This window comes from Mchenga conophoros, linkage group LG23, assembly GCF_057382185.1.
Source record: "Mchenga conophoros isolate Kocher_MC1m ecotype Shallow Benthic linkage group LG23, M_conophoros_male_GT1.1, whole genome shotgun sequence".
In the NCBI taxonomy this organism is placed as follows: Eukaryota; Metazoa; Chordata; class Actinopteri; order Cichliformes; family Cichlidae; genus Mchenga; species Mchenga conophoros.
Genome location: NC_140547.1, coordinates 39,475,217 through 39,499,679, shown reverse-complemented (window position 1 = coordinate 39,499,679; position 24,463 = coordinate 39,475,217). Strand labels below are relative to the sequence as shown.

The following is a 24,463-nucleotide window of genomic DNA, read 5'->3' as shown; positions in this document are numbered from 1 at the left end:
AATCACAGTGCATTATGCAGAACCTTCACATTTGTGCTTAGCACTGTCCCCTTCTGGTTGATCTGGTCTTCTAAGATGCCGTTTAAATGGAAACCCTTTAAAAGACTTACTATGTGTTTATACAGTGGTTCTGCTGGAGGTTTATTCCTATTAAGAGGGAGTTTTTCTTTCCCACTGTTGCCAAGTGTCTGCTGACAGGGGGTCATCTGATTGTTGGGTTTTCTCTCTGTTATTCCCTTTACCTTATGATATAAAGCATCATGAGGCGAATGTTGTTGTGATTTGGTGCCATAGAAATAAAAATAAACTGAAATTGCAGAGTGGAAATTTGACATGTTCACCTTTTTAACAAATTATTTAGTTCACCTGAGGCTTCAGTTAACATCCCTCAGAAGAGCTCAGAGTCAAGCATCATATGTTGACACTGTCTTGAGAAATTATGTGCTGCAAACCAAGTCCAAGCCTCTGGCTTTGTCTTGTGCCTCTCATTGGCTGCTGACAGCATTCCTTACAGATTAGCTTATATTTCCGTTTAAAACGAGGTCAAAAACAATTATGTCACAGCAGCCTCTCTTATTTCTTTTCCATCACATCTGTGCTCTGCTCCCTGTTGCCATGTGGCACTAATCTCCCTCCATATCTTCCAGGAAATAGTAGCATCCAGTGGATGAAGCACACCAGAGGCGTGGATTCCCAGCACTGTTGTCTTCTATAAGCCAAAGAGTGCTCTTCGCCTTTAACTCCACTGTACCCCACTGTGCAGGGGAAATGTAGTGTTAGCCTTTTATTTTGTCGGCACATAAAAAGATGCGCCGTCTAGTTGTTTCTAATAATAGCCGATCTTATTTTAACTGCACCGACGCCTTATTGCATTATGGATGCCTCCGGAATGGTGTCCCTTCAAGATAGCGTGGGAATATTTCAGTAGAAGGCAGTGTGGCTGTGCATCTCAGGGCTAAATGCTCCAGCATCATTCGGCCGCCTATAACTGCAAGAGCATCTCGTTTACCGGAGGCTGTGTCATGCCTGTAGCGTGAGTCTGGGCTGCTGTGCACGGGCATGCGTTTCTTTGATCCGCTGCTGATCACTTTATTCTCTGCATGCCGGATTTAACTCCGCGGGAGCGCTATGCGGGAGTATAAGGTGGTGGTGCTCGGCAGCGGCGGGGTGGGGAAGTCCGCGCTGACGGTCCAGTTTGTCACCGGGACATTTATAGAAAAGTACGACCCGACCATTGAAGATTTCTACAGGAAGGAGATCGAGGTGGATTCCTCTCCGTCGGTGCTGGAGATCCTCGACACGGCCGGCACCGAGCAGTTCGCCTCAATGAGAGACCTTTACATCAGAAACGGCCAGGGCTTCATCCTGGTCTACAGCCTGGTCAACCAGCAAAGTTTTCAGGACATCAAACCCATGAGAGATCAGATCATCAGGGTGAAAAGGTGAGAGGCTTTCCAGTTTGCTGTAATTCATTGTAATTCTAAATAAATGCTCTGATGCCACAGACAAAAGGCAGCAAAAAAACCCGTCTTAGGGGCCTTAAATAGCCATATTGGGGCAATAAGGACCCCGGAAGTTGTCTGTGTCGGTGAAGGAATGTTAAGGATATGATAATAAATATTTACACCTTGATTCAAATAAATAAAACAGTCACATTTAACAGTAAACATGCTTGGAGTACCCCATGGAGCCCCTCCAGGGCCTCTATAAATGTAATGAACCCCCCCCCCCCCCACACACACACGTACAAATCAGTGTTTTGTTTTGTTGTTGTTGTTTTTTTTCATTTTAAACTGAGGCTGAGAAACATCACAAAACTGCCATCCTCTCCATGTCTTCTCTCCTCTTCCTCTTCCTCTCTCACCCCCACGCTCTCCTCCAGTCCTTCGTGAGAAGCTGCATCCCGCTCATATGTTCTTCATAAGAGCCCAGCTGCGGCTCACCTGTCACACATCAACCCGCTGAACTCTCCCAGGGTTTGATATTCTCTGCGTCTCTCACACATGACTAACTCTGCACGGCTTTGATCAGCTCAGTCCATTACTCAACACATCCCCTGAGCTCATCTCACAGCCTGGGAGTGAGAGAGAGTGGGAGAAAGGCTGTGGTCTATCCTTTTCGGTAGTGACACATTGGAATTTCTTTTTTTTTTTTGGCTCAGAGTCTTGTGTAAATGTGTGAGCCTGTGACTCCAGGGTGCAACTGGAGTGAAACGTATTTTTCTTTGTTTTATTCCCAACAAAAGCGCATCATTATGACTTCTTCAATAGAAAAACGTTTTATAGCTGTTGTTGTTTTGATGCCAGCAGCTGACAGACGAGCGATTGATGCTACTTTTCATGGATGTTCAGTGAAGATGGGGGAGTGTTAGGTGTGGTTATGTTAGGGCAACAAAAATCCCCACTAACAGTGCCCCACTTTAAATCAGCGAAGAAGACATGCAGACGGAAACCAAAGTGAGATAGGAGCTCTGACTCATGCAGTGGTCTTACATGAGCATCATCATTGGGGGGAAGGGGGGGGGGGGGTGTATGCACTTCATTATCATCATAAAGAGAAAAGAAAAAAATCCTTTCATTACACTTAATATCGCCCCCTTCTCTGCTTGTTGAACATGAGTGTTGTGACTTTTATAATTACACCAGTAGAGTATTGCTGCGGCGCTTTCCATCTGCCTCCCAGGAGTGAACTCGGTGCTTCTCTTGTGGTGTGGACGTCACAGGCCGAGTGGAAGCTCGAGAGCATCACAGCTGACGATGCACAGTGATGGCGAATGCGTGGGGGTGGGGCGGGGGGACTCCTTTATATTAATTTAATAGTAATGATGGATAAAAAAGTGCCCCAGCACCCAAAGCGGCTGCCCACACTGCAGCAGCCATCGCCGTCCTCAAGTGTATACCTATAAATATTTCATGCTTGTATTTCACACTGCTCTGGCTTTGAAGTGGGCCTTGTTACTGTATGTGCAAAGCCGCAGATAAGTAAAACACCCTTAAGTAGACTTGAAAACATAATATTGTTGTTGAGTTTTGTGCAGAGACATTATTACACAAAAATTAAGTGTTTGCATGTTCTCCCTGTGCCTCGCTGTACCTGGCTTCCTCTCACACTCTTAATGACATGCATGATTGTAAATAGCTGCTTAAAATTGGTCTTAGGTGTGAATGCTGTGTGAACTTGAATGGTCAGTGAGGCTAGAAACGGTGGTCAGTCACAGTCTGTGACAAAAGTAGAAGTACTAGCAAGATCTACTCGGTTGTTTACTTGATCTCGTTAAGGTGTCCGTCACAATCGGCTCCTGCTCTCCATTAGCTGTCTTTAGAAAAACAGCCTCCCTCCTCCCAAACTTGTTGCTGAGCCAGCAGCAGTAACAACGAGCCTCACACAGAGATATAGTATGTGCCCACTCACCAGAACTTAATGGGATTGTGTTGGGTTGAAAGCCAAGAAGACATCGGGCCTCCATTAGGCAGTCATATAAACCAGAATGCTTATGCAAGGCTTTCCATGTGCCAAGCATGGACAAGAAGTGAGATATGCTGTTTGGTTAAGGAGGCGTGAATCCATAGTCTCATAGTCCACTCGTTGTATGACAGATCAACTACCCAACCTAAAGAAAACCCGAATGTAATGTCATAGTTAACAGTTTACTAAAATTAATGGACAACACAGGGTAACCATTAAAAAATATCTCACTAAACTAAAAAGTGGCTAATAGCTAAAATTGTGAGCTAATATTATGACCTCTGTTGCAGAATTTCTTGCCAAAATTCTGCTTAAGCAGCTAAAACTGTTAGCCTAATATTCTGAAATAGTTAGCTAAAAGTATAATCAAAAAAACTTGTAAATTCTGTTAAGTGAAACGTGATTAGCTAAAAGTGTGGCTAGCTAGAGGTTGAAATACTAACATTTAGAATATAGTACTACGCAAAAGTCTTAAGCCAACCCTAATTTCTCTATATTTTGGTAGAAAATGGGAAATAGGTGCAGCGATTTATTGAAACGTGCTAATATACATGGAAGTATAGTATATTAGGCAAAAACCGAGTCTTTACAGTTCTTCAGGAATAGTTCTCCAGGCTTCTTCAAGGACATTCAAAGCTCTTTCTTTGGAAGTTGGCTGCATTTTGCTCTATTCTTTTCTGTGTCCAGACAATATCTCTAACACCACTGGCTGAGTGCAGAGCAAACCATGACAAAGCCCCCTGTGTTTTACAAATAGCTGTACACGCTCAATTTTGTATCTCTCTCTTGATATTCACTGTATATGTTGACACTGATTTGAATGCAAACTTTTCGAGTTTTCAAACTGCCACTGATTTTCATTCCAGTTCTTGTGTAATTTGGATTAGGTTAATTGGTAACTCTAAATTGTCCATAGGTGTGAATGTGAGTGCGAATGGTTGTCTGTCTCTATGTGTTCGACCTGGGACAGACTGGTGACCCATCCAGGGTGTACCCTGCCTCTCGCCCTAAGACAGCTGGGATAGGCTCCAGCCCCCCACGACCCTGACAAGAATAAGCGGAAAAGGATAAATCAGCATTTTCTCCACGTTTCCCCTCCGTAAGAATGGCTTCTAAACATACATCCTCCCACCGAAACCATTTCTGATCAGGCGTCAGTGGAGATTTTTTTTTAGGCTGCTACTTCTTTTGTTCTCCACTTGTCCAGTTTCTTCACAATTTTTAAGGGCACACTGAACACCATACTGAAATATGCCAACCATTTTCAGTTAATAGCTCTTTGGGAATCACCTTATTGGTATAAAAATGTTATTTTCTGTCTTTCCACCTGTGTTATCTTTAGCATTTTTTGTAGATTCCACTAAAGAAATGAAGAAAAATTATGTGCCTTTTTAATGCATGAATGATTCATAGGTCAATGTGAAGTGGCTTAACAAAAGCAGTCAGGTACACGAATGGACTGAAAACTAGTGAAAAAGCTACCATAGCTCAAAGAAAATATAGAAAGACTGGAGAAATATTGCTTCTTTTAAAATATTATAAGAACGTCTGGCTGCTGGAAACAACCTATGGTAAAATGTCAAAAGTATTCAAATAAGAGGGATGGCTTAACAGTCGAAACTGTTAGCTTAACACATCAAAATAGCTAGCTGAAATCATGAGCTAGAAGTTCAAATTATATCTTAAAGTGTGAATTACACTTTTAAAGCTTTGCTAAAAGTATACAGTCTAAATAGTTTGTTTGCTAAACACAATGCAGAAAGTGGTCACTAAACATGATGAATTGCTAAGTGTAAGGTTAGCTAAAAAAAGGGGGAACAGAAATGCTAATAGTTAGGGGTAAACAGCTAATTTAGTTTTTGAACCACACTATAAATGATCAAATCTGTTTAAATGTGTTCAGATGAGCACATTTGAAGTTGACATGTGGTCACCATCTGACACGACTTTGGCGCCACATATACATCAACATTACAGTGTTGACTTAAAGAAGAGGTGAAGAGAAGCAGGAAATACATTAAATACAAAGACACTTGATGTATAGCAGCTTTTCTTCACATATGTGAACAATTTTCTGTGCGTATTTAGGTTAACAAACACCACGGCAGATAAGCTTTACCCCCCTGAACGCTCCAGCACGGTCTTAGTCTAACCACATAAACCCCCGTTTAAGTCGCTATCTGTGATAACAACATCTGGGCGTAGCCCTCCTCGCAATCTAATGATCTCCTCGCTTGCATGTTAAGGTTTATAGTTTAATCGGCACAGGAGGAGGAAGCACGTTCAAAGTGTTGGAGCTGCGTTTTCACGCTGCACTGATGCTGTGTCTAATAGCAGGAGGTGAGCAGCACGCACCACTGAGTGGGAATAGGGTGGAGAGACCAAAACTACGTTTCCCAGGGGGCACTTTGGTGTAGGTACAAAGCCACTTTTTTTCCTTAGGCTTTTAGCATCGCCCATAAGTGAGGAGAGAAATGTTTAAGTAGCCAGCTCTCTGAGGATAGCCACCAGTAAAGTGCTTGGTCTTATAGACTTAACATATTTGCTGCACTATGCTTGCTTAAGTGTTTCCATCATGTGCCACCATTTATCTCATTCAGGGGATCTGAAAACACATGGTTCTACCTTGATCCAGTCAAGGTAGAACCATGGAATGGGAATGACCAGCCACTTTAAAGGCTGGTCATTCCCAGCCTTTAAAGTGAAGCCCAGTTTGCCCAGAGGTGAGTGTAGTACAATAAAAAAAAGCAAACATCATCAGGAAAGTCTAAAGTGAACACCATTTGTGCAGCAAATTACAATTCCTTGCTTGTGAATCATCTCGCATTCATTCCGGTTTATCTTTTAATCCCTCAGGGTTACAAAAGATTCTTTGCCTTGATGTGTATCTGGACCTTCCTATATTTAGATGAATATCACTTGAGCCACAGCTATGAACCCGGTAAACAGTGATGTCATTCTACTTCCTAAGGGAATGTTTACAGAGTGAAAAAAACAAAGTCTGCAAGGCATATGCATTTCAGTGTCACCGAAGGAAAACATCATGTGATGACGCGATCTCTTGGGATAGCACCCAGTGATACGGGGCTTCCCGTGGAGCCAGCTGGTATCCAGGCCGAAGCTCCCTGTCGTGTGTGCCAATCTTTGTTCATTAAGCTTGTGATTGGTCAATATTATTCAGGCTGTAAATATAAACCAGAAACCTGCTACCAAAAACTTCTAGTTCCTCACCTACAGCTCCTGCAAGTCTCTGTTTATAGATACTAACTGCAGCATAGTCCAACTTGCATTGGCACTCAACTGGATAATAGAATTGGATGGATGGATGGATGGATTATATCAGTTTGCATTCTTATGTTGCAGTTATTGAAGTGTTTTAAATCATTCTAATGTTGCACATATTGATGCCAGCTTCCCAAGTGGGAAAAACAGTCAGAGCTTTGTAGCATTGATGGGTTTAATGCAGCCATTCAAGATGTATTAAATTGACTTGTACAAATAGCATGAGCACAGCTAATGTTAAAGGCACCCTGTAGTGTTATTAGACCACTAGGAGTGCTATTGAACAGGGCTGTGAATAAGAGGAGGCCTGTTTTGTTTGCTTTTTGTGCCTTTTGTAATACACATATCAGGTGACAGGTCATGCTAACTCCTATAGCGTGCTATAATTGATTCCTTACTATGCAGAGAAAGCTGGGATTACATTCACAATTACAAAAATACATTCAAGCAAGTGCAAGCAAGTTTGTGGAAGGTGCCATGTTGCCCTGTCATGTTAAATGGACATTGCCATTCTGCCTCATATCCTGAACTGAAGTCAGAGCTTTAACACATGAAAACATGCTTAAATATGCTTATTTAATTATTTATATATTGTTGCAATTACTTTAGCCATGCGACAGCTGACCACGAGCTGGCTAAGCAACAGCAGCTGGTTCTAAGCTAACATCATGCCAGGTAATGTTAGGCTCAAGTCTCTTAAAAATCAGACATTCTCTCTGATAAGCATTATAGTCGTACACACCATATACATTGTATGAAAGTTTATTTGTTATTTATTTATTATCCAACAGTGTTCGATCCAATTCAAAGAAGTTTCACTAAGTAGGTAGGTCACAGGTAACAGTGACAAAACAGCAGCTAACAGGGGCTAACAGCAGCTAAAAGAGCTTTACTGCAGCAATAATGCTTACTGGCAGAAAAGTCCCTCAACAACTCAACCTCGATATAGCTGTCATGGGACAGAAGTGAGCTTTACCAATTCATCAACTCCTTTCTGAATAATTGCACAAAGTTTCACAGCCTCCTCTAGAGTAAATAGACACGGACACCCAGCATATTGCTAAGGTAAATAGCATAAAGACAGCCTCAGGTGTGCACTTGGGAGGGGTAAGAAACCAAAACTGAGCTGAAGTCTTAAAACTACCATGACCTGGATGACCGAGAACCTGCAAAGAGTCTTTATTGCATTATATATAAAACTGCCAATTAAATGAACTTCTTACTAATCACAGGTCCACTCAGAAACATTTCAGCCCACTGCCCCATGTTTGTGGAGGAACATCGAGGTCTTTGGGGACTTATTTTTGGATCAGCCTCATGTGACCAAAAGAGGAAGTGCAGATCAGTCTTTTCCATTTGGCTTCTTTTTAGCTGCTTGACTGAGATACTGCTTTCAGGCTCAACACTCACAATGAAGGAAGAAACTGGAATATTTTTAATAATAGGTTTATTAACAGCCTTTCCTGCAGTAGCTTATCTCTCTCTTTGGGAGTCTTGTTGTCATTTAGGTGCCCAGAACAGCAGGTATAATAGCACAAAGCAGCACTGGCCACGTGAACTCACATCCTTTTTTAATGTCTTTCTATCTGAACAGAGAAGAAGATTGTCAGGGGAGCTTTGTTGCACCATTAAAGGTGGAAATGAAGCTTGGGGTTTCATCTTTAAAATAACACCTTCTCCATCTGCTGTGCAGACCCCTCTCTTTGCCTGTGTATCACAGGAATGTTTGCGGTTTTTCCTCCATGATACCGAGGCATTACAGAATCATTAGATACCAAAGCTTTGTTCTCCAGCAGTAACACACCCTTTGGGAGTTCACATAGTGTGGGCACTATAGGCTGTGTGATTTCTCTATCCAGTTCTACATGTAGATACGTGGCTGGCTGTCACACAGCGCTGCTGCTGCTACAACTGGTAATTAACAGCAGATCCAGAGAGCAAAGAGATGGCTGCAGGGTTGGAGGGCTTCGTGTAGGCGATGTCTGACTGTTCTTTTGTAATTTGTATGAGTGTTTTTTGCTGTGGGCCCTGTAAAAAAACAAAACAAACGAAAACAAAAGGTAAGTGAGGTCACTGAAGCTATTTAGCACAGCAGGTAGCCTTAACAAGTCTGTTGTACCCCGAGGCTAAATGGAAAATGTGGAGGCCATCTTTTTTATGTGAGGAATAAACGCTGATTCTCTGTGTGGGTGGGTGGGTGCGTTTTGTGTTTGCCTCTTTGCCAGCAGCTGAAATAACAGCCTGCAGAGGTGAATGGCATTAAGTCGTTTGTGTCTAACTTTTATTTCAGGCTTATACGTGCATCATAGGGATGCTGCAATATTTTAGACATCAATACAGACTTTAAAAAAAAATAAATCGGTATAGTTTTTTAAGCTATCTTAAGCCACTTTATATTTCTAGCATTGTTTCTCATGCTCTGTTTATAAATCTAAAATCTGCACATTTATACAACTGTATAGTTCAGCCAACCAATCCCAACACGTTCCAACTGTGCAGATAATCCCCATACTAGGTAGTGTCCAAGTGCTGTAAAAGGAACGAGTCAGAAGCGTTTGTTAGTTTCTCCTGATTTATATTTATACAGCCGGGAAAATAACACTTCAGGAAGAACATAACACTGGTAAACATACCGTTAAGGCTCCAATAGTCATGAGGACATTCTGTATCATGATAACTGGAATAACTGTCACAGATCCATGCATCCGTGTTCTTCTGCTTATCCAATACAGGGTCGTGGTGGTGGTGGGGGGCTGGACCCTATCAATGCCATCGGGGTACTACCTGGACAGGTCTGTCTCTGGGCTATCACATGGAGGCAGATGACCATTCACACTCACTTTCACACATACATGCAATTTAGAATCACCAGTTAACCACACTGTGCATGTCTTTGGACTGTTGGAGGAAGCCACAGTACATGGAGAGGACCCTCGCAGAACATGCAAAAAGTCCCGGACTGGATTCAAACACTTCATGCTCCAAGACGACAGTGCTTAGAGCATGAAGGGTGCCATTCCTCAAAGAGGGTCATAAAAACTGATAGTACGCAGATCATCAGAGATATAGACGGACTTTCACTTTTTAGCTCAAAGTGCTGCTGTGTGTAAACACAAGGCATTATACAAAACAATCCTCACTGATGCTCTCGACATATTAAACCTTAAACTAGTGCAAAGTTATGCATCCAAGTAAACATAATAAGATACATTTCAATTAAAATAACTAAAAATATGTACAGAATAAAAAAATAAATAAGAATTTCCTCTTTTGAAATAAAAAAGAACAGTTGCCTTTAACTGGGAAACTGGTCTTTTATACTTATATGGGGGTTTTGGGTCATTACAGTGAACTGAAAAAGGCTAAAGGACGGGTTTTTATAGCTGCTTTCAAAAGATTTCAAAATAAAATTTCAAAATAAAAGCACAAAATATGTATTTTAAAAACAGTATTTAACCTTTTTCCTCCCGTAAAAACGACATTTGACGACCTCAGCCGTACCCGTAATGTCGTTTTTTGTGACCTCACTATATATCAGTATATAACCTCAGTAAGCCGATCACTGGGGATGGGTATTGTTTAGGTTTTATCCGATACCGGTGCCAAACCGGTACTTTTGAAACGGTGCCGGTGCTTAAACGGTGCTCAAACCGGTGCGTAAAGAATGGAGAACACAAAATTGGTCCAAAAACCTCTCATGTTTAACTGTTTTCCACTTTTTCTTTGGTCATTTTAGCCTTTTTGTCCAGGGTGAAGGGAGTATCTGCCATCAAACAAGAAGACAGCCGCATGTAACTATGATGGTGTTTGCTAGTTCACCTTACATGCATTAATGTAATAACGTGGTTAGCCTATTCAACGTAAATTACACACAAACAACATTAAGCTACTCACGCAGAGAAGAACGGCTGCTGCTGCATCATCATCCTCATCATTTCTGCTACACTGGCAGGGCTAGGGGCCAGGACTCTCCTCTTCGGGTTTTTGGGGGATGTTGCTAACTCCGGGTCCGATAACAGGCACCACACCCTCAGTAGATGTGCTCGGTGTGAGGTCTCGCAGCAAGCTATCAAATACTGCGCATTTCTCGGCTTTTAAAAAAAACGCTATGCATCGCCAGGTGTTTCATCGGATTTGAGGTGTTACCTCCTTTGACAGTATCACAGTATCAGCTTAAAGCACTTGTTGCAGGCTGCTGAGTTTGCATATTTTGCTGTGAAGTGCAGCCAGACTTTTGACCGCTTCGCCTTGGGCATTTTTAATCTGTAGCTCTGCTCTAAAAGAACGTACGTACCTGGACCCGCCTACTATCCTCGAAACGTAAAATGATTGGCTAGAAGTGTATCACAGCTCAGGAAAAGAAAGCACCGAAATAAAGCACCGAAATGTGCGCTGCTTTTCGGTCTGGTTACTACCGTTTATGTCAGAACCGGTACCCATCCCTACCGATCACCCTCACTAACGTCTGACACGCACCCAATCATTTTGTTCTGTAAGCAGCCAGAATGACAACGTTCAGAAAAGAGAAATTAGGTTTATACCCTAGCAGTCGTCAAAGAGAGTTGTTCTACCTGTTATTAATCATCCAAATCCTAATCTAAAGGATTTAGTAGAACTTGTAGATTAAATTAAGTCAGGTCTTCCCCAAAGGTAGAAGGACCCATGACCGAGTTACACTGCATCACGTGGAAACAGAGATATTCATTGTTTTATGTCATATCAATCAACTAAAAAAGCAAATGAACACTTCAATAAAGCGAGCACAGTTAGCACATAGCTATAGTGAAGAGTCATGCTTGAGATAAAGACATTAAGCTTCTCACTCCAACACCTCCTGAGATATTAGTCAATAAGGAGTGATAGCGGCCTATAGATCCCTGTGGGACAACTTTTCTCCACGGTGCGCTGAGCTGCTCCCCCCTCATCTGATGAGGAGGGGCTTGTAGTTCGATGCTGCAATAAACAGTCGCCGTGCAAACTCCCCGCCCCACCCCGGAGAATCTGGCTCTCCCTGTGTCTTTGTAGATATATATAGAGTTTCTCCTGCAAGGCTGTCAGATTGTGTTTGTCTCCACGGTACTCTCCTTGTTCACACTTCACACCCTTTAGATTCCAGCTTTCCAAACACACGGGCCATGCGAGATGGTTGTCCTGCTGAGGTCAGCTGTTGTTTTGCATGTGTGTGCGTGCGTGCGTTTGTGTTGTACAGTGTGGCTGTTGTTAGGGAAAATGTCAGGCTGCAGGGAAGGAAGTCTTCGGCTGTGTGGAATGAGTTTCGTCTGTCTGACAGTTTGAAGCGTCTTCATAGGCAATTAAGACAAAAGAAATGCTCTTTGGAGAAGCTTCTGAGATCCAAAACGAGGTGCAGATACAGGTCGAGCTCAGAACCCTTTGCTGAATGACACTCGAGCAGGTCCATAAGTGTCCTCCGCCCTGCTGCCTGCATTCATTTCCTGCAGCTCTCTGGCCCCTGTAAGCTCGCTGAAACGTTTGCCAGCTCTTTTCCACGCCTCAGCTCTTCTCCCAGCTGAGCAGCGTGGCAGCGGGCCACCAATTTGTAGATAAGAGCCTATTTCTCAATAGTGCCAGCAGATCAATAAGGCAGGCTGGGAAAGCACTTAGGAATGACTGATGGCCAAGGCTATTTGGTAGTCTATGCTATTACCTGTTGTGAGAATATACACCCACTTTAATTGATATTGTGTAGTTATTTAATCGCGGGAAACATGAAAGGCATCTAACTGAAATGCAATATCTTTTGCTTGACTAAAGTGGGGTCCCGCTTCATGTAAGTATAATATAAGTGTCTGTTTGTGAAGTAGCAACTAGTGTGCTAACAGTTTGCCACCTTTGGAAAACTGCGATAAGTCACTGTATTTAAAAGATGGTCACATTGACATCAACTCTAGCAAGCTGCGTCCATACACTGTGGAAAATGGAGTAGAGACATGTTGTGCAATAACGGGATGATTGCATTCAGAAAAACAGCACAGAGGTCTGGTTCAGTGAAGCGGCAGTGCACCTAGGAATCGTCAAGTGGCCATTTGAGGAACTGCAACCAATAATTATTACGAGCCAATTAGCAAATGCTCTGTAGACCCTGCTATTACTGAGTTGGACTCCCTTTTTCCCAAAGATTCTCTGTGGTACAGAATAAACGAGGTACTAAAGGGCCCAAAGTGTGCCAAGACCACCAGAAGACCACCCAGTGTGGCCTTCTGCTGCTGTAACCCATGCTCTTCTGCATAGCTTGGTTGCAGTGACTGGTTATTTGAGTCACTGTTGCTGTCACTGTCCTATCAATTCAAAGCAATCTGGCCATTTTCTTCCGACCTCTGACATCAACAAAACATTTTCGCCCAGAAAACTGCTGATATTTTCTCTTTTTTCAGACCATCCTGTAGTAAAATCCCAGCAGATCAGCAGTTTCTGGAATACTCAGACCAGATGGTCTGTCACCACCAGTCTCATTTAAATCACCTTTTTTTGCCATCCTGATGCTCGGGTAGTCTTGACGAAGTCTGCGTGCCTAAATGCGTCAAGTTTCTGCCATGCAATTGTCTGTGTAGACATTTGCATTAAAAAGCAGCTAATAGGTAAAATGGCCAGTGAGTGTAGTTGCTTTTTAGAGATCCAGCAACAGTTACACAGCAAAATGAGCGTTTGTTGGCAGTTCTGCTTCATGCTGATGAATATTAGTCCAGTTCATTCTCCTTTGAGCTCTCCTTCGGCCTCTTCACAGGCCATTTCACAAAATATGAAATATTGATCATAGACCCACTGTCTGTCTGTCCCCACTGAATGAAGGCAGTGCTGTTTTGAAGAAGTGTGTGTGTGTGATTTGAGCAAAGTGCACTTTTAAGGAGTTACTTACCAAATTACAGATGTCAGCCTCTTCTCAAAGCCAGAAGTAATGTACACGGCTCTTTATAAATTCATGCTAAGCCTTGGAGTTTTTACAGCAGTAACAAGCATCAAATATAGCCAAAGATGAATATGAAGTAGAAAATAGTTGTTTCCAGTGCCCCAGTGTTCATGTCTCTCCCATGTGAGAGCAGCACATTAGCTTTATTCAATTATTCAATAACTTATTCCATTACTCTCCCCAGCCTGGTTTCCTCGTATCGATGGCTCAGAGGGGAAGAGGACTGGGCTTGTCAGCCCCACGCGTTGGGGGAGAAAGCTTTTGATCCTTAAGACGTGCTCAGTGCACGATGGAAATGGTGCAAGTGCAAAGTGCAGAGCTAACGATTTTTAAACAAGAATTGGAATCCATTAAAATATGCAGCTTGCGCACCATGCAAACACATATGTAATGTATTCAGCAATAAATGGACCATCAGTTGGGTTTTTTCATGATGGCGGTTTTCTGATAGAACCTCCTGTTGGTACCGGATGCCCGCTGAGCGGCAGGAGTCTCCTGGGAAGCTCAAGCTGAGTGTAGCTGGGTTTATTCCTCTCCTCTCTATTGTGCATTGTTTCAAACCCCTTATTGTTTCAGCATTGAGCAAATACAGTATGTAGGCCAACAATGCACACACACTCACACACACAAAAGCAGCCACATTTATGGCTCTTTCCCTCTCTTTCTTCGTCCCGTAGGAATTAAGAAGTTCCTGTAGTCGGTACCAAAAGACACCCAGCGGGGTGGCGAAGGCAGCGCAATTCCACTGATGTCACTTTCTCTCTTAATTTGCAGGTACCAGCAGGTACCGGTGGTTCTGGTGGGCAACAAGGTGGACCTGGAGGATGAGAGGGAGGTGTCCCCCAGCGAGGGCCAGGCGCTGGCTGAGGATTGGGGCTGCCCCTTCATGGAGACGTCGGCCAAGAGCAAGACCATGGTGGATGAGCTTTTCGCGGAGATCGTCAGGCAGATGGACTTCTGCCCTCTGCCGGACCGGAGAGAGGCCTGCTGCCCCGCCTGTAGCATACAGTAGCTGAATGTCGGAGGGGAGGTGGAGCAGGAGTGATTGGTGGATGGATTGGAGAGGAGTAGAAATTAGAGTCCAAATGTATTCATGTTAGACAAACTTGAAGATTGGAGAGGGGGCAGGGTTAAAGGAAGCAAACCCCCACTTTTGGTGTCACTATTCTTAGCTGCTTCCTAGAGGATTCTGGGAAATGTAGGAAGTTGCAGAGAAAGCAGGTTAAGGGGAATTCAGTTTTGACATTCACTACTTCTCCAACACAGAGGGGATTTTTTTCCCCTCTTAAAATAAAACAAAAAACACACGACCTTCCTACTACTATCACGGTTTTTGCTGATTATTCCAGAGTGAATTCCTGGGGTTTTCCCAAAGGCAGCGCGGTGCCAAAAACCATCTTAAAAGCCATCAACAAAGAGGACCACAGTGCTAAATGCTTTTGGGAAAGCAGCCATAGGTCCATGGGAGGACGGCTCGGCGTGCTCAGCAGTTCTATCTGTCCTGTTTTTCTTCTGCTTGTTGTTCTATTTTGCACTTTTTTGGTTTTTTTGCCAGTGCAACGGCCATTCACCGAGTACCCGGAGAGATAAGTTAACACCACTGTGAAGGAGTCGTTACTGGAAGGTGCATTTGGAAGCAGGGCCCACCTTAACAATAAATGAATGACAGGATGAACGAATGTGTTTGAAACAAACAAACAAACAAACAAACAAACAAAAAAGGCCGCACCTTTAGGGGGGGATTCATGTCCCATTCATGTCACAGATAATAACTGTGGATGACGTGAGCACGAAGTTGTACTGTCACACTCTCAAGTGAGTACAATCAATCGCACCCAAAGAGACGGTAATCAATCAGTCAGTCAGTCGATAAAATGTACCAACACTCTGCAGACACCTTACAGATGATACAAATGCCTTGTTACAATGTACGAAGTGAACATCAGTGTCAGTGTGTAGCTCATCTATCTTTAGTCACATCGGATATGTTAGTGGTTCAATGTCAGAAACACTTATTTTCAACAAAATAATAAATCTTTATGCACAACTGTGTCGTGTGTGTTTTTTGTTGGATCGTGGTTTTTTGTGTGTCATCAAAAAATGCCTTTGTTTTTTTTTTTCCCCTCCCCAGTCTTTGAAGTTACCGCTCTCCTTTCATGTTAACCTCCAGAGGTCATAAGATTTGCACTCATTGAGAAAACATAGCCGCCTTTCAGCTTTGCTCTTTAGCAGTAATCTGGCACTGCCTTGGCCTGCGTCGAGATGATTTATGATGTTTTGGTCCTGCGTCTGCGTTCCCCTGGCTGGTCGTCCTTGTGCTACTGCCCCTGCCGGTTGCCATTAGTGCCAACGCTTACTGCAGATTCTGGTCCTGAAAAATCCAGCGGGCATTTGTCAAATTTGGAGTGCCATTAGAGTCCATTAAGAGGATGAAACTAAGGGGGCATGTGAGACTCCAGATTCAGGATCATAACTTTGGATTCCCTCCAATCAGAATAAGAGGAAAAGTCTTTCAGCACTTAGAAAGGTATGGAAGCTGAAGTGATGCTGAAATACATCTTAGACACCATATGTTAGGAACAGTGCCTGTAAAAATATCACAGTAAACGATATATTTTCTTGACTGGCTTAATACAAAATTACACTAGCTTCTTTGAAACTACTGCCAGCAGCGACACCTGCTGTCGTAAGCTAAAACCGCGTGTCGTTTTACACGTGGAACTTTAGCTTCCGAAAACATCAGTTCCTCTACGGACCTAAATATGCGCTGCACACGAGTCAGGCATGGCGTCCTTCAACCATAGACGTTTGTAAAAGACATTTATCTGTTTGCGGTAAAAAAATAAAAATAAAAAAATTGCGTGGCTGTAGGAACAGTCGTGAAAATGGCGAGCAGGACCGTATGTCGAGTTTTCCAGCGACGTGAGTACCAGTTGTTATCCGTGTAGCACTAGCATATGTAGCTGGTCAGGCTTGTGACAGCTGTAAGCTGCAGTAATGCTCCTTTAAAGCTGGATTTAATTGTCATAGAAGTAAGTAATACAATAAAATATGATATTTTTTACGGTTTTATATTGTAAAGAGAAAGTACTGGAAACAGGAGGGTCACCGCAAGAAATGTTAGAGCAGCTTTGGGATGTGTTGGAACAGGTTAAGTACATAGTAGTTTTTCCGGTGAAAGGAGGTCCAGCTCAGTGACAGCAGGTGTACCTAATAAAGCGCCTTGTATGTGCGCGGGTGTATAACGGTACAAATTTCTAAAACTCTGTTTTGGAGTCACGGTTGGGTACAGCAGACGAATAATAATGATGATGATGAAAAAAGTCTACTTCTTAGCTTTTGTTTCCTTAAATAATTGTACAATAAATATTTGTATAAAGGTCTAAAGCAGGAGTCGGCAATCTTCGACATCGAAAGAGCCTCTGAAATAAAATATAAATTACAACATATAGATAACATAGATAATTCACTTCAATTAACCATTAACGGCAGACCTGCTACCTGTACGTCGTGTGTTCAACTTCCTCACATTACAGGATCGTTTACACTCTGGTTTCCTTTAAGTTCTTCTTTCCATCCATCCTGCCCATCCACAGGCTTTGCATCCACTGTGGCAGCTCAGCGTCCATCTCTGGCTGAGGTACGCAGTCAGCGTAACGCCGTCTTCTCCAGAGAGCAGGCCAGGCAGAGAGCTCTGTACCCCCGCATCGAGAAGATCGAGGTGTCCATGCAGGGCCCCGGGCTGGACGGTGCGCTGCTCGTCATGAACAAAGGAATGTCCACCCCGCTGAGCTGCGCCAGACGTGAGTGAAAAGAACAAACCGATTATAAATTCTCCACCGTAAGCTTCAGTTGCACGTGTTAATAACGTGTTGTTACACTCCAAACAAACGCTCTGTCACTCTCAGATCTGACGGAGCATCATGTGACAAACTCAGCTCTGGCTCTTGTGGACGGAGAACCATGGCCTCTCCACCAGCCCCTCACCCACTCCTGCTCACTCACTCTGCTCACGTTTAAAGACAACGACCCCACACTGGTCAACGAGGTACTTTAACAGACAAACGTTCTCTCATAAATTCAGCTTGCTGCTGAAGGATCACACCTTTTATTTGAGAAAAGAAAATATTGTTGACAACAGAACATCAGAGCTGCAAGTCCAGTAAAGACGTGGAAGCCAGTTTGTAGAATAAGTGAATACTTGCGTTTTAGTCCTGTCCTCTTGTCTTGTGCTCAGGCGTACTGGCGTTCCTGCGCTGCCCTGCTGGGTCAGGTGCTGGAGACCGCCTTCAAGGATGATTATACTGTGGAGCTGCTCAGCACACGGGAAGTGCCAGGTAGAAAACCACTGTTTACCCTGACCCCGAGTATGTGTCTTCAGAAGTTTGACCTCGAGTGTTTTGATGTTTGACCTGGTCTTTGTTGACTGATGTTAAATAATTTAAAAAAACAAGGTAGTGTTTAGTTAATGATGTATGTGACAAAATTGATATTTGATATTTAAGCATTTTTTTAAGTGAAAATGTTGCTTTGACATTTCTGCTTCTGCTGTGCTGACTTTGTATTTCCCTGCAGTCCTCTCTGGGGCCTTCTGCTGTGACGTGGTGCTCGACCCCCAGCTCGACTCATGGACTCCCTCTGAGGTGCGTGTATGGTCCAACGCTCTATTACGCCACTGCACTCGCTGCCGACATCATTTCTGTTTACCTAGATGGTGAATATTCATCTGTTTTACTGCAGTGGCAGCTACTCATGGCCTCTTGAATACAACTCAGGGCTCGCAAAATTTCAAAATCCCTGGCAGGCTCTCTTCAGTTTTTGGTAGCCCAAAATAAATTTAAGTAGCCCGGAAAAAAAAAAGAGAACAATTTTCTGATTGATGTTTTGTTTCCTTTACAATATTATAGTTTAATGCATAATATTGTAAAGGAAACAACTTCAGATCCTGAATCTCAAATTTCCACTGAAGTCCCGGGTAAGAGGTAAGTGGAACCAAGATCTACAACATTTGCTTTTTGAAGTTTGCAAAGACGGCTAAATTTTGCTAATGGTAGTTCACTCTGTGCAACATAGTTTGCTGTTCTAAACAGCTTTTTCAGGACTTCTTGTTGTGCTTTGTTTATTTTTAGTATGTTTTTGCAATTGGTGTTTGTTCCGGGAAAGATATTGCAGACTGGGCAATAATGCATTTCTTGCATTTCTCATGGGTTCTGATGGGTCTTTCTTAAAATTACTGGTCCCAGTAACAAAGGCGCTTGTTGACGCAGATATCGAGGGAAACTCACGACACACCCGGCAGAACATTATGTTATTTAGCTCGTCATATTCCAGCCACAGAAATTCTTTTGTCCATGAAACCAAAAAAAGCTGCGCTTTCTTTTTGCCTCATAGTCTGATTTGTTTTGTGGTAAGCTTTTCTTTGGCTGCCCCTTCTTCATCCTGACCTGTCTTATTTGGCTCTGCAGAACTAAAATACCTGCATAAATCCATTTTTTTATACACACACACACATCACGGTCAGTGATTCTCTGTGCAGTCAGCCTGTATCACATGTTCAAGTTTGCGAGAGATTTCACTTGTCATGTTTGAATAGTGAGCTAATGAGTGATAAGACGATGTCAGAGGAATTGGTGCGCAATTAATCTGTGACTCACCAATACTGCCGCTCTCTATACGCACAGTGAAAGTGAAAGCAAAAAACAAGCGCAAATTCAAACATGTGACATTGAGACATTGACAGTGGCTCTTCAATGCTAATTACATACTTACCCAGCTACATTTGCGAAAGAATGCAAAAGCATTGACATATATTTTTCCTTTCTATGATAGCCCGACGGGCAGGGCTGAGTTAGATTTTGGTAGCCCGACTGGAAAAAGCCCTGTGACTCTAGAAAAACCTACAACTGTTCAGGCAGGTTGTAGTTTTTACTGTAAGAAGTAGTGACATCCGGCTAATGTTAAGTTTCTCTTTAATGAGATTTTCCATTCAAAAATCAGCTGATGTTTTACTGTCTGTTTCTTTTCAGGAGTCATTACGCTCTTTGACCAGAGGAGCCCAGCAGCTCATCCACCAAGACCTGGCCTGGGAGCCTCTGGAAGTGGCGCCCTCTGTGGCACTGGAGGCTTTCTCACACAGCAGGTAGACTGGCATCTGAGTACTGCTCAGCTGTGTAGACAGCTGACACTTCCACGTACCTCCTTTCACGACTCATTTAGGTTTAAATGCTTTATTTGTTGTATTTTCTCCTACTCTGGCAGGTGTAAGCAGGAAGAAGTGGAACAGAAAGCATCTCAAAATCCCAAAGGCACAGTGATGCTCTACAGGTGACACTGCATTTAAAGTACAAAAAGAGAGACCTGGCCAAGAGAGCAGCACACAACGCAACCAATGCATGCTCAAATAAACGAACAGATACAACTGACGCACAGTTCAAGAAAGAAAACACAACATCCAGATATCGGCATATCTCATATGCAGTAACATATCAAGAGCGGGACCACCTTTAAGAGCAGTCACTTAAACTAAGAGAACTATTTGGCACTGAAGTTGGTATTAAACTCGAGACAGGTATCCTAACTTTAGTTAGAGTTTATGAATTTGCGTCTCCTTTGACTTTGCAGGCTGTGCTTCTGCATTTAGCAAATATGTGTAACAGTATTTGGACACTGAGCAAACACCAGTAGACTGAAACTTTCCTTATTGCACTGCATGACGGGCAGAGTAGAATCTTTCATTATTCCTGCACTTACCTGAACTCAACCATGTACCCGTTTTGGTAGATGTGGCGACCATGTACTCCTGAGTGGGGGCCCCCTGGTGGCCAGAACAGGCCTGTGCTCCCAGTATGAGGTGACGGCCCTCCACAGCCTGGGACAGGGATCCTGGGGCCTCCATCGTCGAGCACAGGGCCTCTCCCTGCCTCTGCAGCTTCAGGTGAGAAAGTGTGTTTAGTATAAGCTGTATATATAGGAACCAGTTATCCATTTTTTTAATTGCATAATTTCTTCCAGTATCTTCGCACATACTAAGGACACTGGCAGGTTGAGAGACATATGATTGTAAACTTCATACATGTTTTAGTGCTTTGATTGTTAGGACTGTAAAAGTGATGTAAAGCAGTCCAGCCCACATTAAATAAAGGCTTTATTGTCCATGTTTTTCTGTTTTAATATCCTTAAAAGCGTTGCAGCAGTGGAACAAAAGCTAATCAAATGGCACTTGATTGTCCATCTGTTACAACAGTTTTTCATGCACAATTGCCAAGAATTGTGTGATGTATAAAAAGCACTTTATTGTGTCTACATGTGCCTCCAAGTCACGTTTTCCTCTCTCTGCAGGCTCACCACACAGTCTGGAGGAAACTGAGGCAACGGGCAGAGAAACTGGTAAGAACAGCAAATGTGCTTCAATCTAATAAAAATATGTTTGAGAAAAGAACAGCAAATGTCTCCGTTTTTTAGCTCTGAAGAACTGAAACCAGCCCAGAGAGAACTCTTAATGTCTGGACGGTGTTGAGTATTTGTCCAGTAGCCAGAGGTTAGGATTTAGCACTCTGTTTTTATTACCGTGCATTATTATGTTGGCAAAAACCGAGACAGGAAGTATCGCGGGCTGTAATCTCAAGGAAAAGGCAGGTCTCATCCTCCTCATGAAGGACAAAGGCTGCTTTCTGAAGTCGACATCAAAAACACAAACGCCGAGTGAAGATCCGAGGGAAAAATATTTTTAAATCTCTGCATGTTCAAGGCTCTACTTCTAGACGCCTGGATTGATGCGAAAGGTGAATCCGCTCCGTCTGCATAACCGAGCTTGACTCGAGCGCTGAAAGATAGACGCATCAATTCTGCAAATTCAAACTAGGTTATGAGTTAATTTTGGATGGAGCCATCTAGGCGAAATAGATTTCGCTGCAGCCTTTCTGGCATCCTCGGTGCATCACTGATTGCGTAAAAAAAAAAAAAAAAAAAAAGATGTACTCATTAATAGACGCACTTAATTTGGCAACTGATGATATACTGTGCTCCATGGCCTACATTTTATACACAGAGATGGGATACTTGGGGAATTGAAAATGGCACTTTTAAGAACAAAAGTCTGAAGACCTGAGTTGGATTGATATTAAAATTGTGAAATATTTGGATCATATATTTATGGAGTTTTTAAGAGCGCAGGATTAGCATGCTGACCTCCTCCAGGAGAGGCTGCACATCAGTTTTATAGTCTTGGAGGTCACTGTTATATATTATCAGCCAACCTTCTAATGCATGCCGTGTTTGTCATGCACACGAGGTGTACGAAGGGCAGCCGCTCTGTCCCGTTTGTCCCGTGTTATCAGAACGTCGCTACCGCTAATCAGTGGAAGAGCTATAAAGTGAAAGAGGCCTAGAAGATCTCTGAAGGACAGCTATGTTGCACCATAAGAAAGCATATGCAGGCAGACATGCCAAATGCACCTCTTCTCCTTCTCTTCTGCAGCCTGCAGAGGCAAACAGACGTCATTTTAAGACCACATGAGTGTTTTTCATTCCTTTTAAGCAGCCCGAGGCTGGCTGTTCTTGTCATGCTCAGCTCTTTGAAATAAAGCTGTCTTTCCTTAATGTGGAGGGAAAAACTGCTGAGAAAAAACCTTCACTATTAAACAGTTAAACAATGGCTGGATTCACTGCAATGCTTCAAATCCAGGTTCGTGTGTTTTTATTTCAGCCTGTGCCTTTAAGTGTGATTATTAATGATCAATTATTATGAATCTGGCAGGTTAAAGGAATAGATAGCAGTAACTCTGTTAGCATCGTCACCATTCTGGTGCCTGACATCATATTGTGAAGTGTAGATCGGTCTTTACGGTGAAAGTCACCATGTTCGTGACTCGTGTTCACTGTTCAGCTGTTTTAAGTCAAAGCAGCATTTCATCAGATGATGTCAGACTACCAAAACAATTTTCTAAATTACAACATTTACCGTGACGATCGATCGCAGTTTAAATTGCAGCGTTTGAGGGTTACAGATGTTGTGTTTGCTCAACATGGCAGTATGTCTTTAAAAATGACCCGCAGCGTCCTTTGGCTTTAGGTGATTCTTCTGCACCGTTTTGCAAATCATAATGCTGGTATGAAGTGGGGGGCTTGGAATTGCAACAGCTCTCTCTCTCTGATAGACATGCAGCTGGTAAAAGAAATATTGAACACGTCACCAATTTTCTAAGTAAATATATTTCTAGGGTGCTGTTGAGATGAAATCCTCACCAGATGTCAGCAACAACCCGCCCAATCCACACATGCAAAGAAATCAAAGATAGATGGTGATGACAGCTTTTGGCCCGTTCTTCCACACAAACAGGCTTACATGGGTTCCTTCTTTAGCTTAAGTTCTTTCTGTAGATCATCAGCTGGATTCGGGTCCGATGATTGGCTTTATTTTCTTTCTCTGAGAGTTTCCTTGGCTGTGTTTGGGAGCATGTTCTCCCTGAAATGTCCACCCTCGTTTCATCTTCGTCATCCTGGTAGATGGAAGCAGATTTTAATTTGTCCGTTCATTCTTGCTCTAATTATATGAAGGAAGTGCCATATGCTGAAAAACAGCCCTGCACCATGATGTCCCCACCTTCAAACTTCACTGTTGGCGTGGTGCTTTTGGACCTCTATGGTTTGATTTCTTTGTGTGTGTGGATTGGATAAGTTGCTGCCAACAGCCAGTGAGAATTTCATGTTAATAGCAGCTTTAGAAATATATTTACTTAGAAAATAGATGACATGTTCAATACTAAAACCCGCCGTACATCTAGACAACAGAGAGAGAAACTTCAGTTATCTAAATGGACTTGTTAAGGTTCATTCGCTGGGATTACACGAAGGTTTTTCTTTTAAAATGCACACTTTTTGGTTATTTATGTGTTGCATCCCTGCTTCTAGCTCTTTGTCTTCTGCCTCAGAAGGCTCATGAAGCCTCTGAATCTTGCACTGATGTCAAATTGTCTGGCCTTTTTGACAGGCGTAATTTGTTACATCATTAAGTTGAAAGATTAGTGTTATTTGGTTCACCCCCAGTATGTGCCAGCCTACGGACTCTCCAGGAACAGGTTTATAAAAACAGCGAGACGTGGGCGGATGCGTTTTGTGAGCCGGCTGCAGGCAGTAGGGAGGCATGTCCCCTGTCTGCCTCCAGCTGGCCAAAACACCACCGCCCACACTGCAAAAAGATTCTTCCAAATTTCCCCCCACGGTGGGCATCATGCCCCCACAACCCACTACCACCACTACGGAAGCTTTCTTTTTAAAAATATATGCAAAAAGATATTTTAGCTTATTTCTGATGAAAGTAGGATGGAGAGGGGATGTAACGGTCTGGGAATGTTAGTTTCTCTTCTCTCTGTTTTCACGTTTTTGTTTTCTACACAGGTGGATGTGCCGGGTCCTGAAGTAGCAGCTCCACCATCTCCTCCCAACTCACCTCAACTTCCAGCCAGCCACTAACCACCTCTGTAACCTTCCACGTAAACAATTTAACTGATTAGATCATTTGTTCAATAAATGTATAAAAACATGTGAGAAATCTCTTGCATTTATTTATTTTCTTATTTAATATTGCTGCAAATTGAAACGAACGGCAGTATTGTTGCGCAAAACGCAGTAGCCTTTGTATTCGGTGTGATTAACAGTCGTGATTGTGGGTGGGTGCGTTTGTTCTTGTATCAGCAGTTTTCCTTAAAAACAAAAGCTGTGTGCGTGCATGCGTACATGTGTAAATTGGCCAGAGGTCAGGCAACAGTGCATCTGTTGCGTCTATCATTTGGC

The 24,463-nt window shown here is 42.9% G+C and overlaps 2 protein-coding genes across 2 annotated transcripts; both read left to right on the top strand.

Annotated features, from left to right (window-relative positions):
• Positions 1–678: 678 nt before the first annotated feature.
• Positions 679–15,719, top strand: LOC146547794 (ras-related protein Rap-2a-like). The gene is made up of 2 exons (XM_085266430.1): positions 679–1,442; positions 14,447–15,719. Exons 1-2 carry the CDS (start codon positions 1,129–1,131, stop codon positions 14,682–14,684), a joined length of 552 nt encoding a protein of 183 aa, XP_085122556.1. The 5' UTR covers positions 679–1,128; the 3' UTR covers positions 14,685–15,719.
• Positions 15,720–16,408: 689 nt separating this feature from the next.
• On the top strand, positions 16,409–24,221 carry mrpl39 (mitochondrial ribosomal protein L39). Its single transcript, XM_085266429.1, has 10 exons — positions 16,409–16,594; positions 17,269–17,475; positions 17,581–17,720; positions 17,910–18,009; positions 18,248–18,315; positions 19,699–19,811; positions 19,931–19,996; positions 20,453–20,606; positions 21,011–21,058; positions 24,068–24,221. Exons 1-10 carry the CDS (start codon positions 16,558–16,560, stop codon positions 24,140–24,142), a joined length of 1,008 nt encoding a protein of 335 aa, XP_085122555.1. The 5' UTR covers positions 16,409–16,557; the 3' UTR covers positions 24,143–24,221.
• Positions 24,222–24,463: the final 242 nt, after the last annotated feature.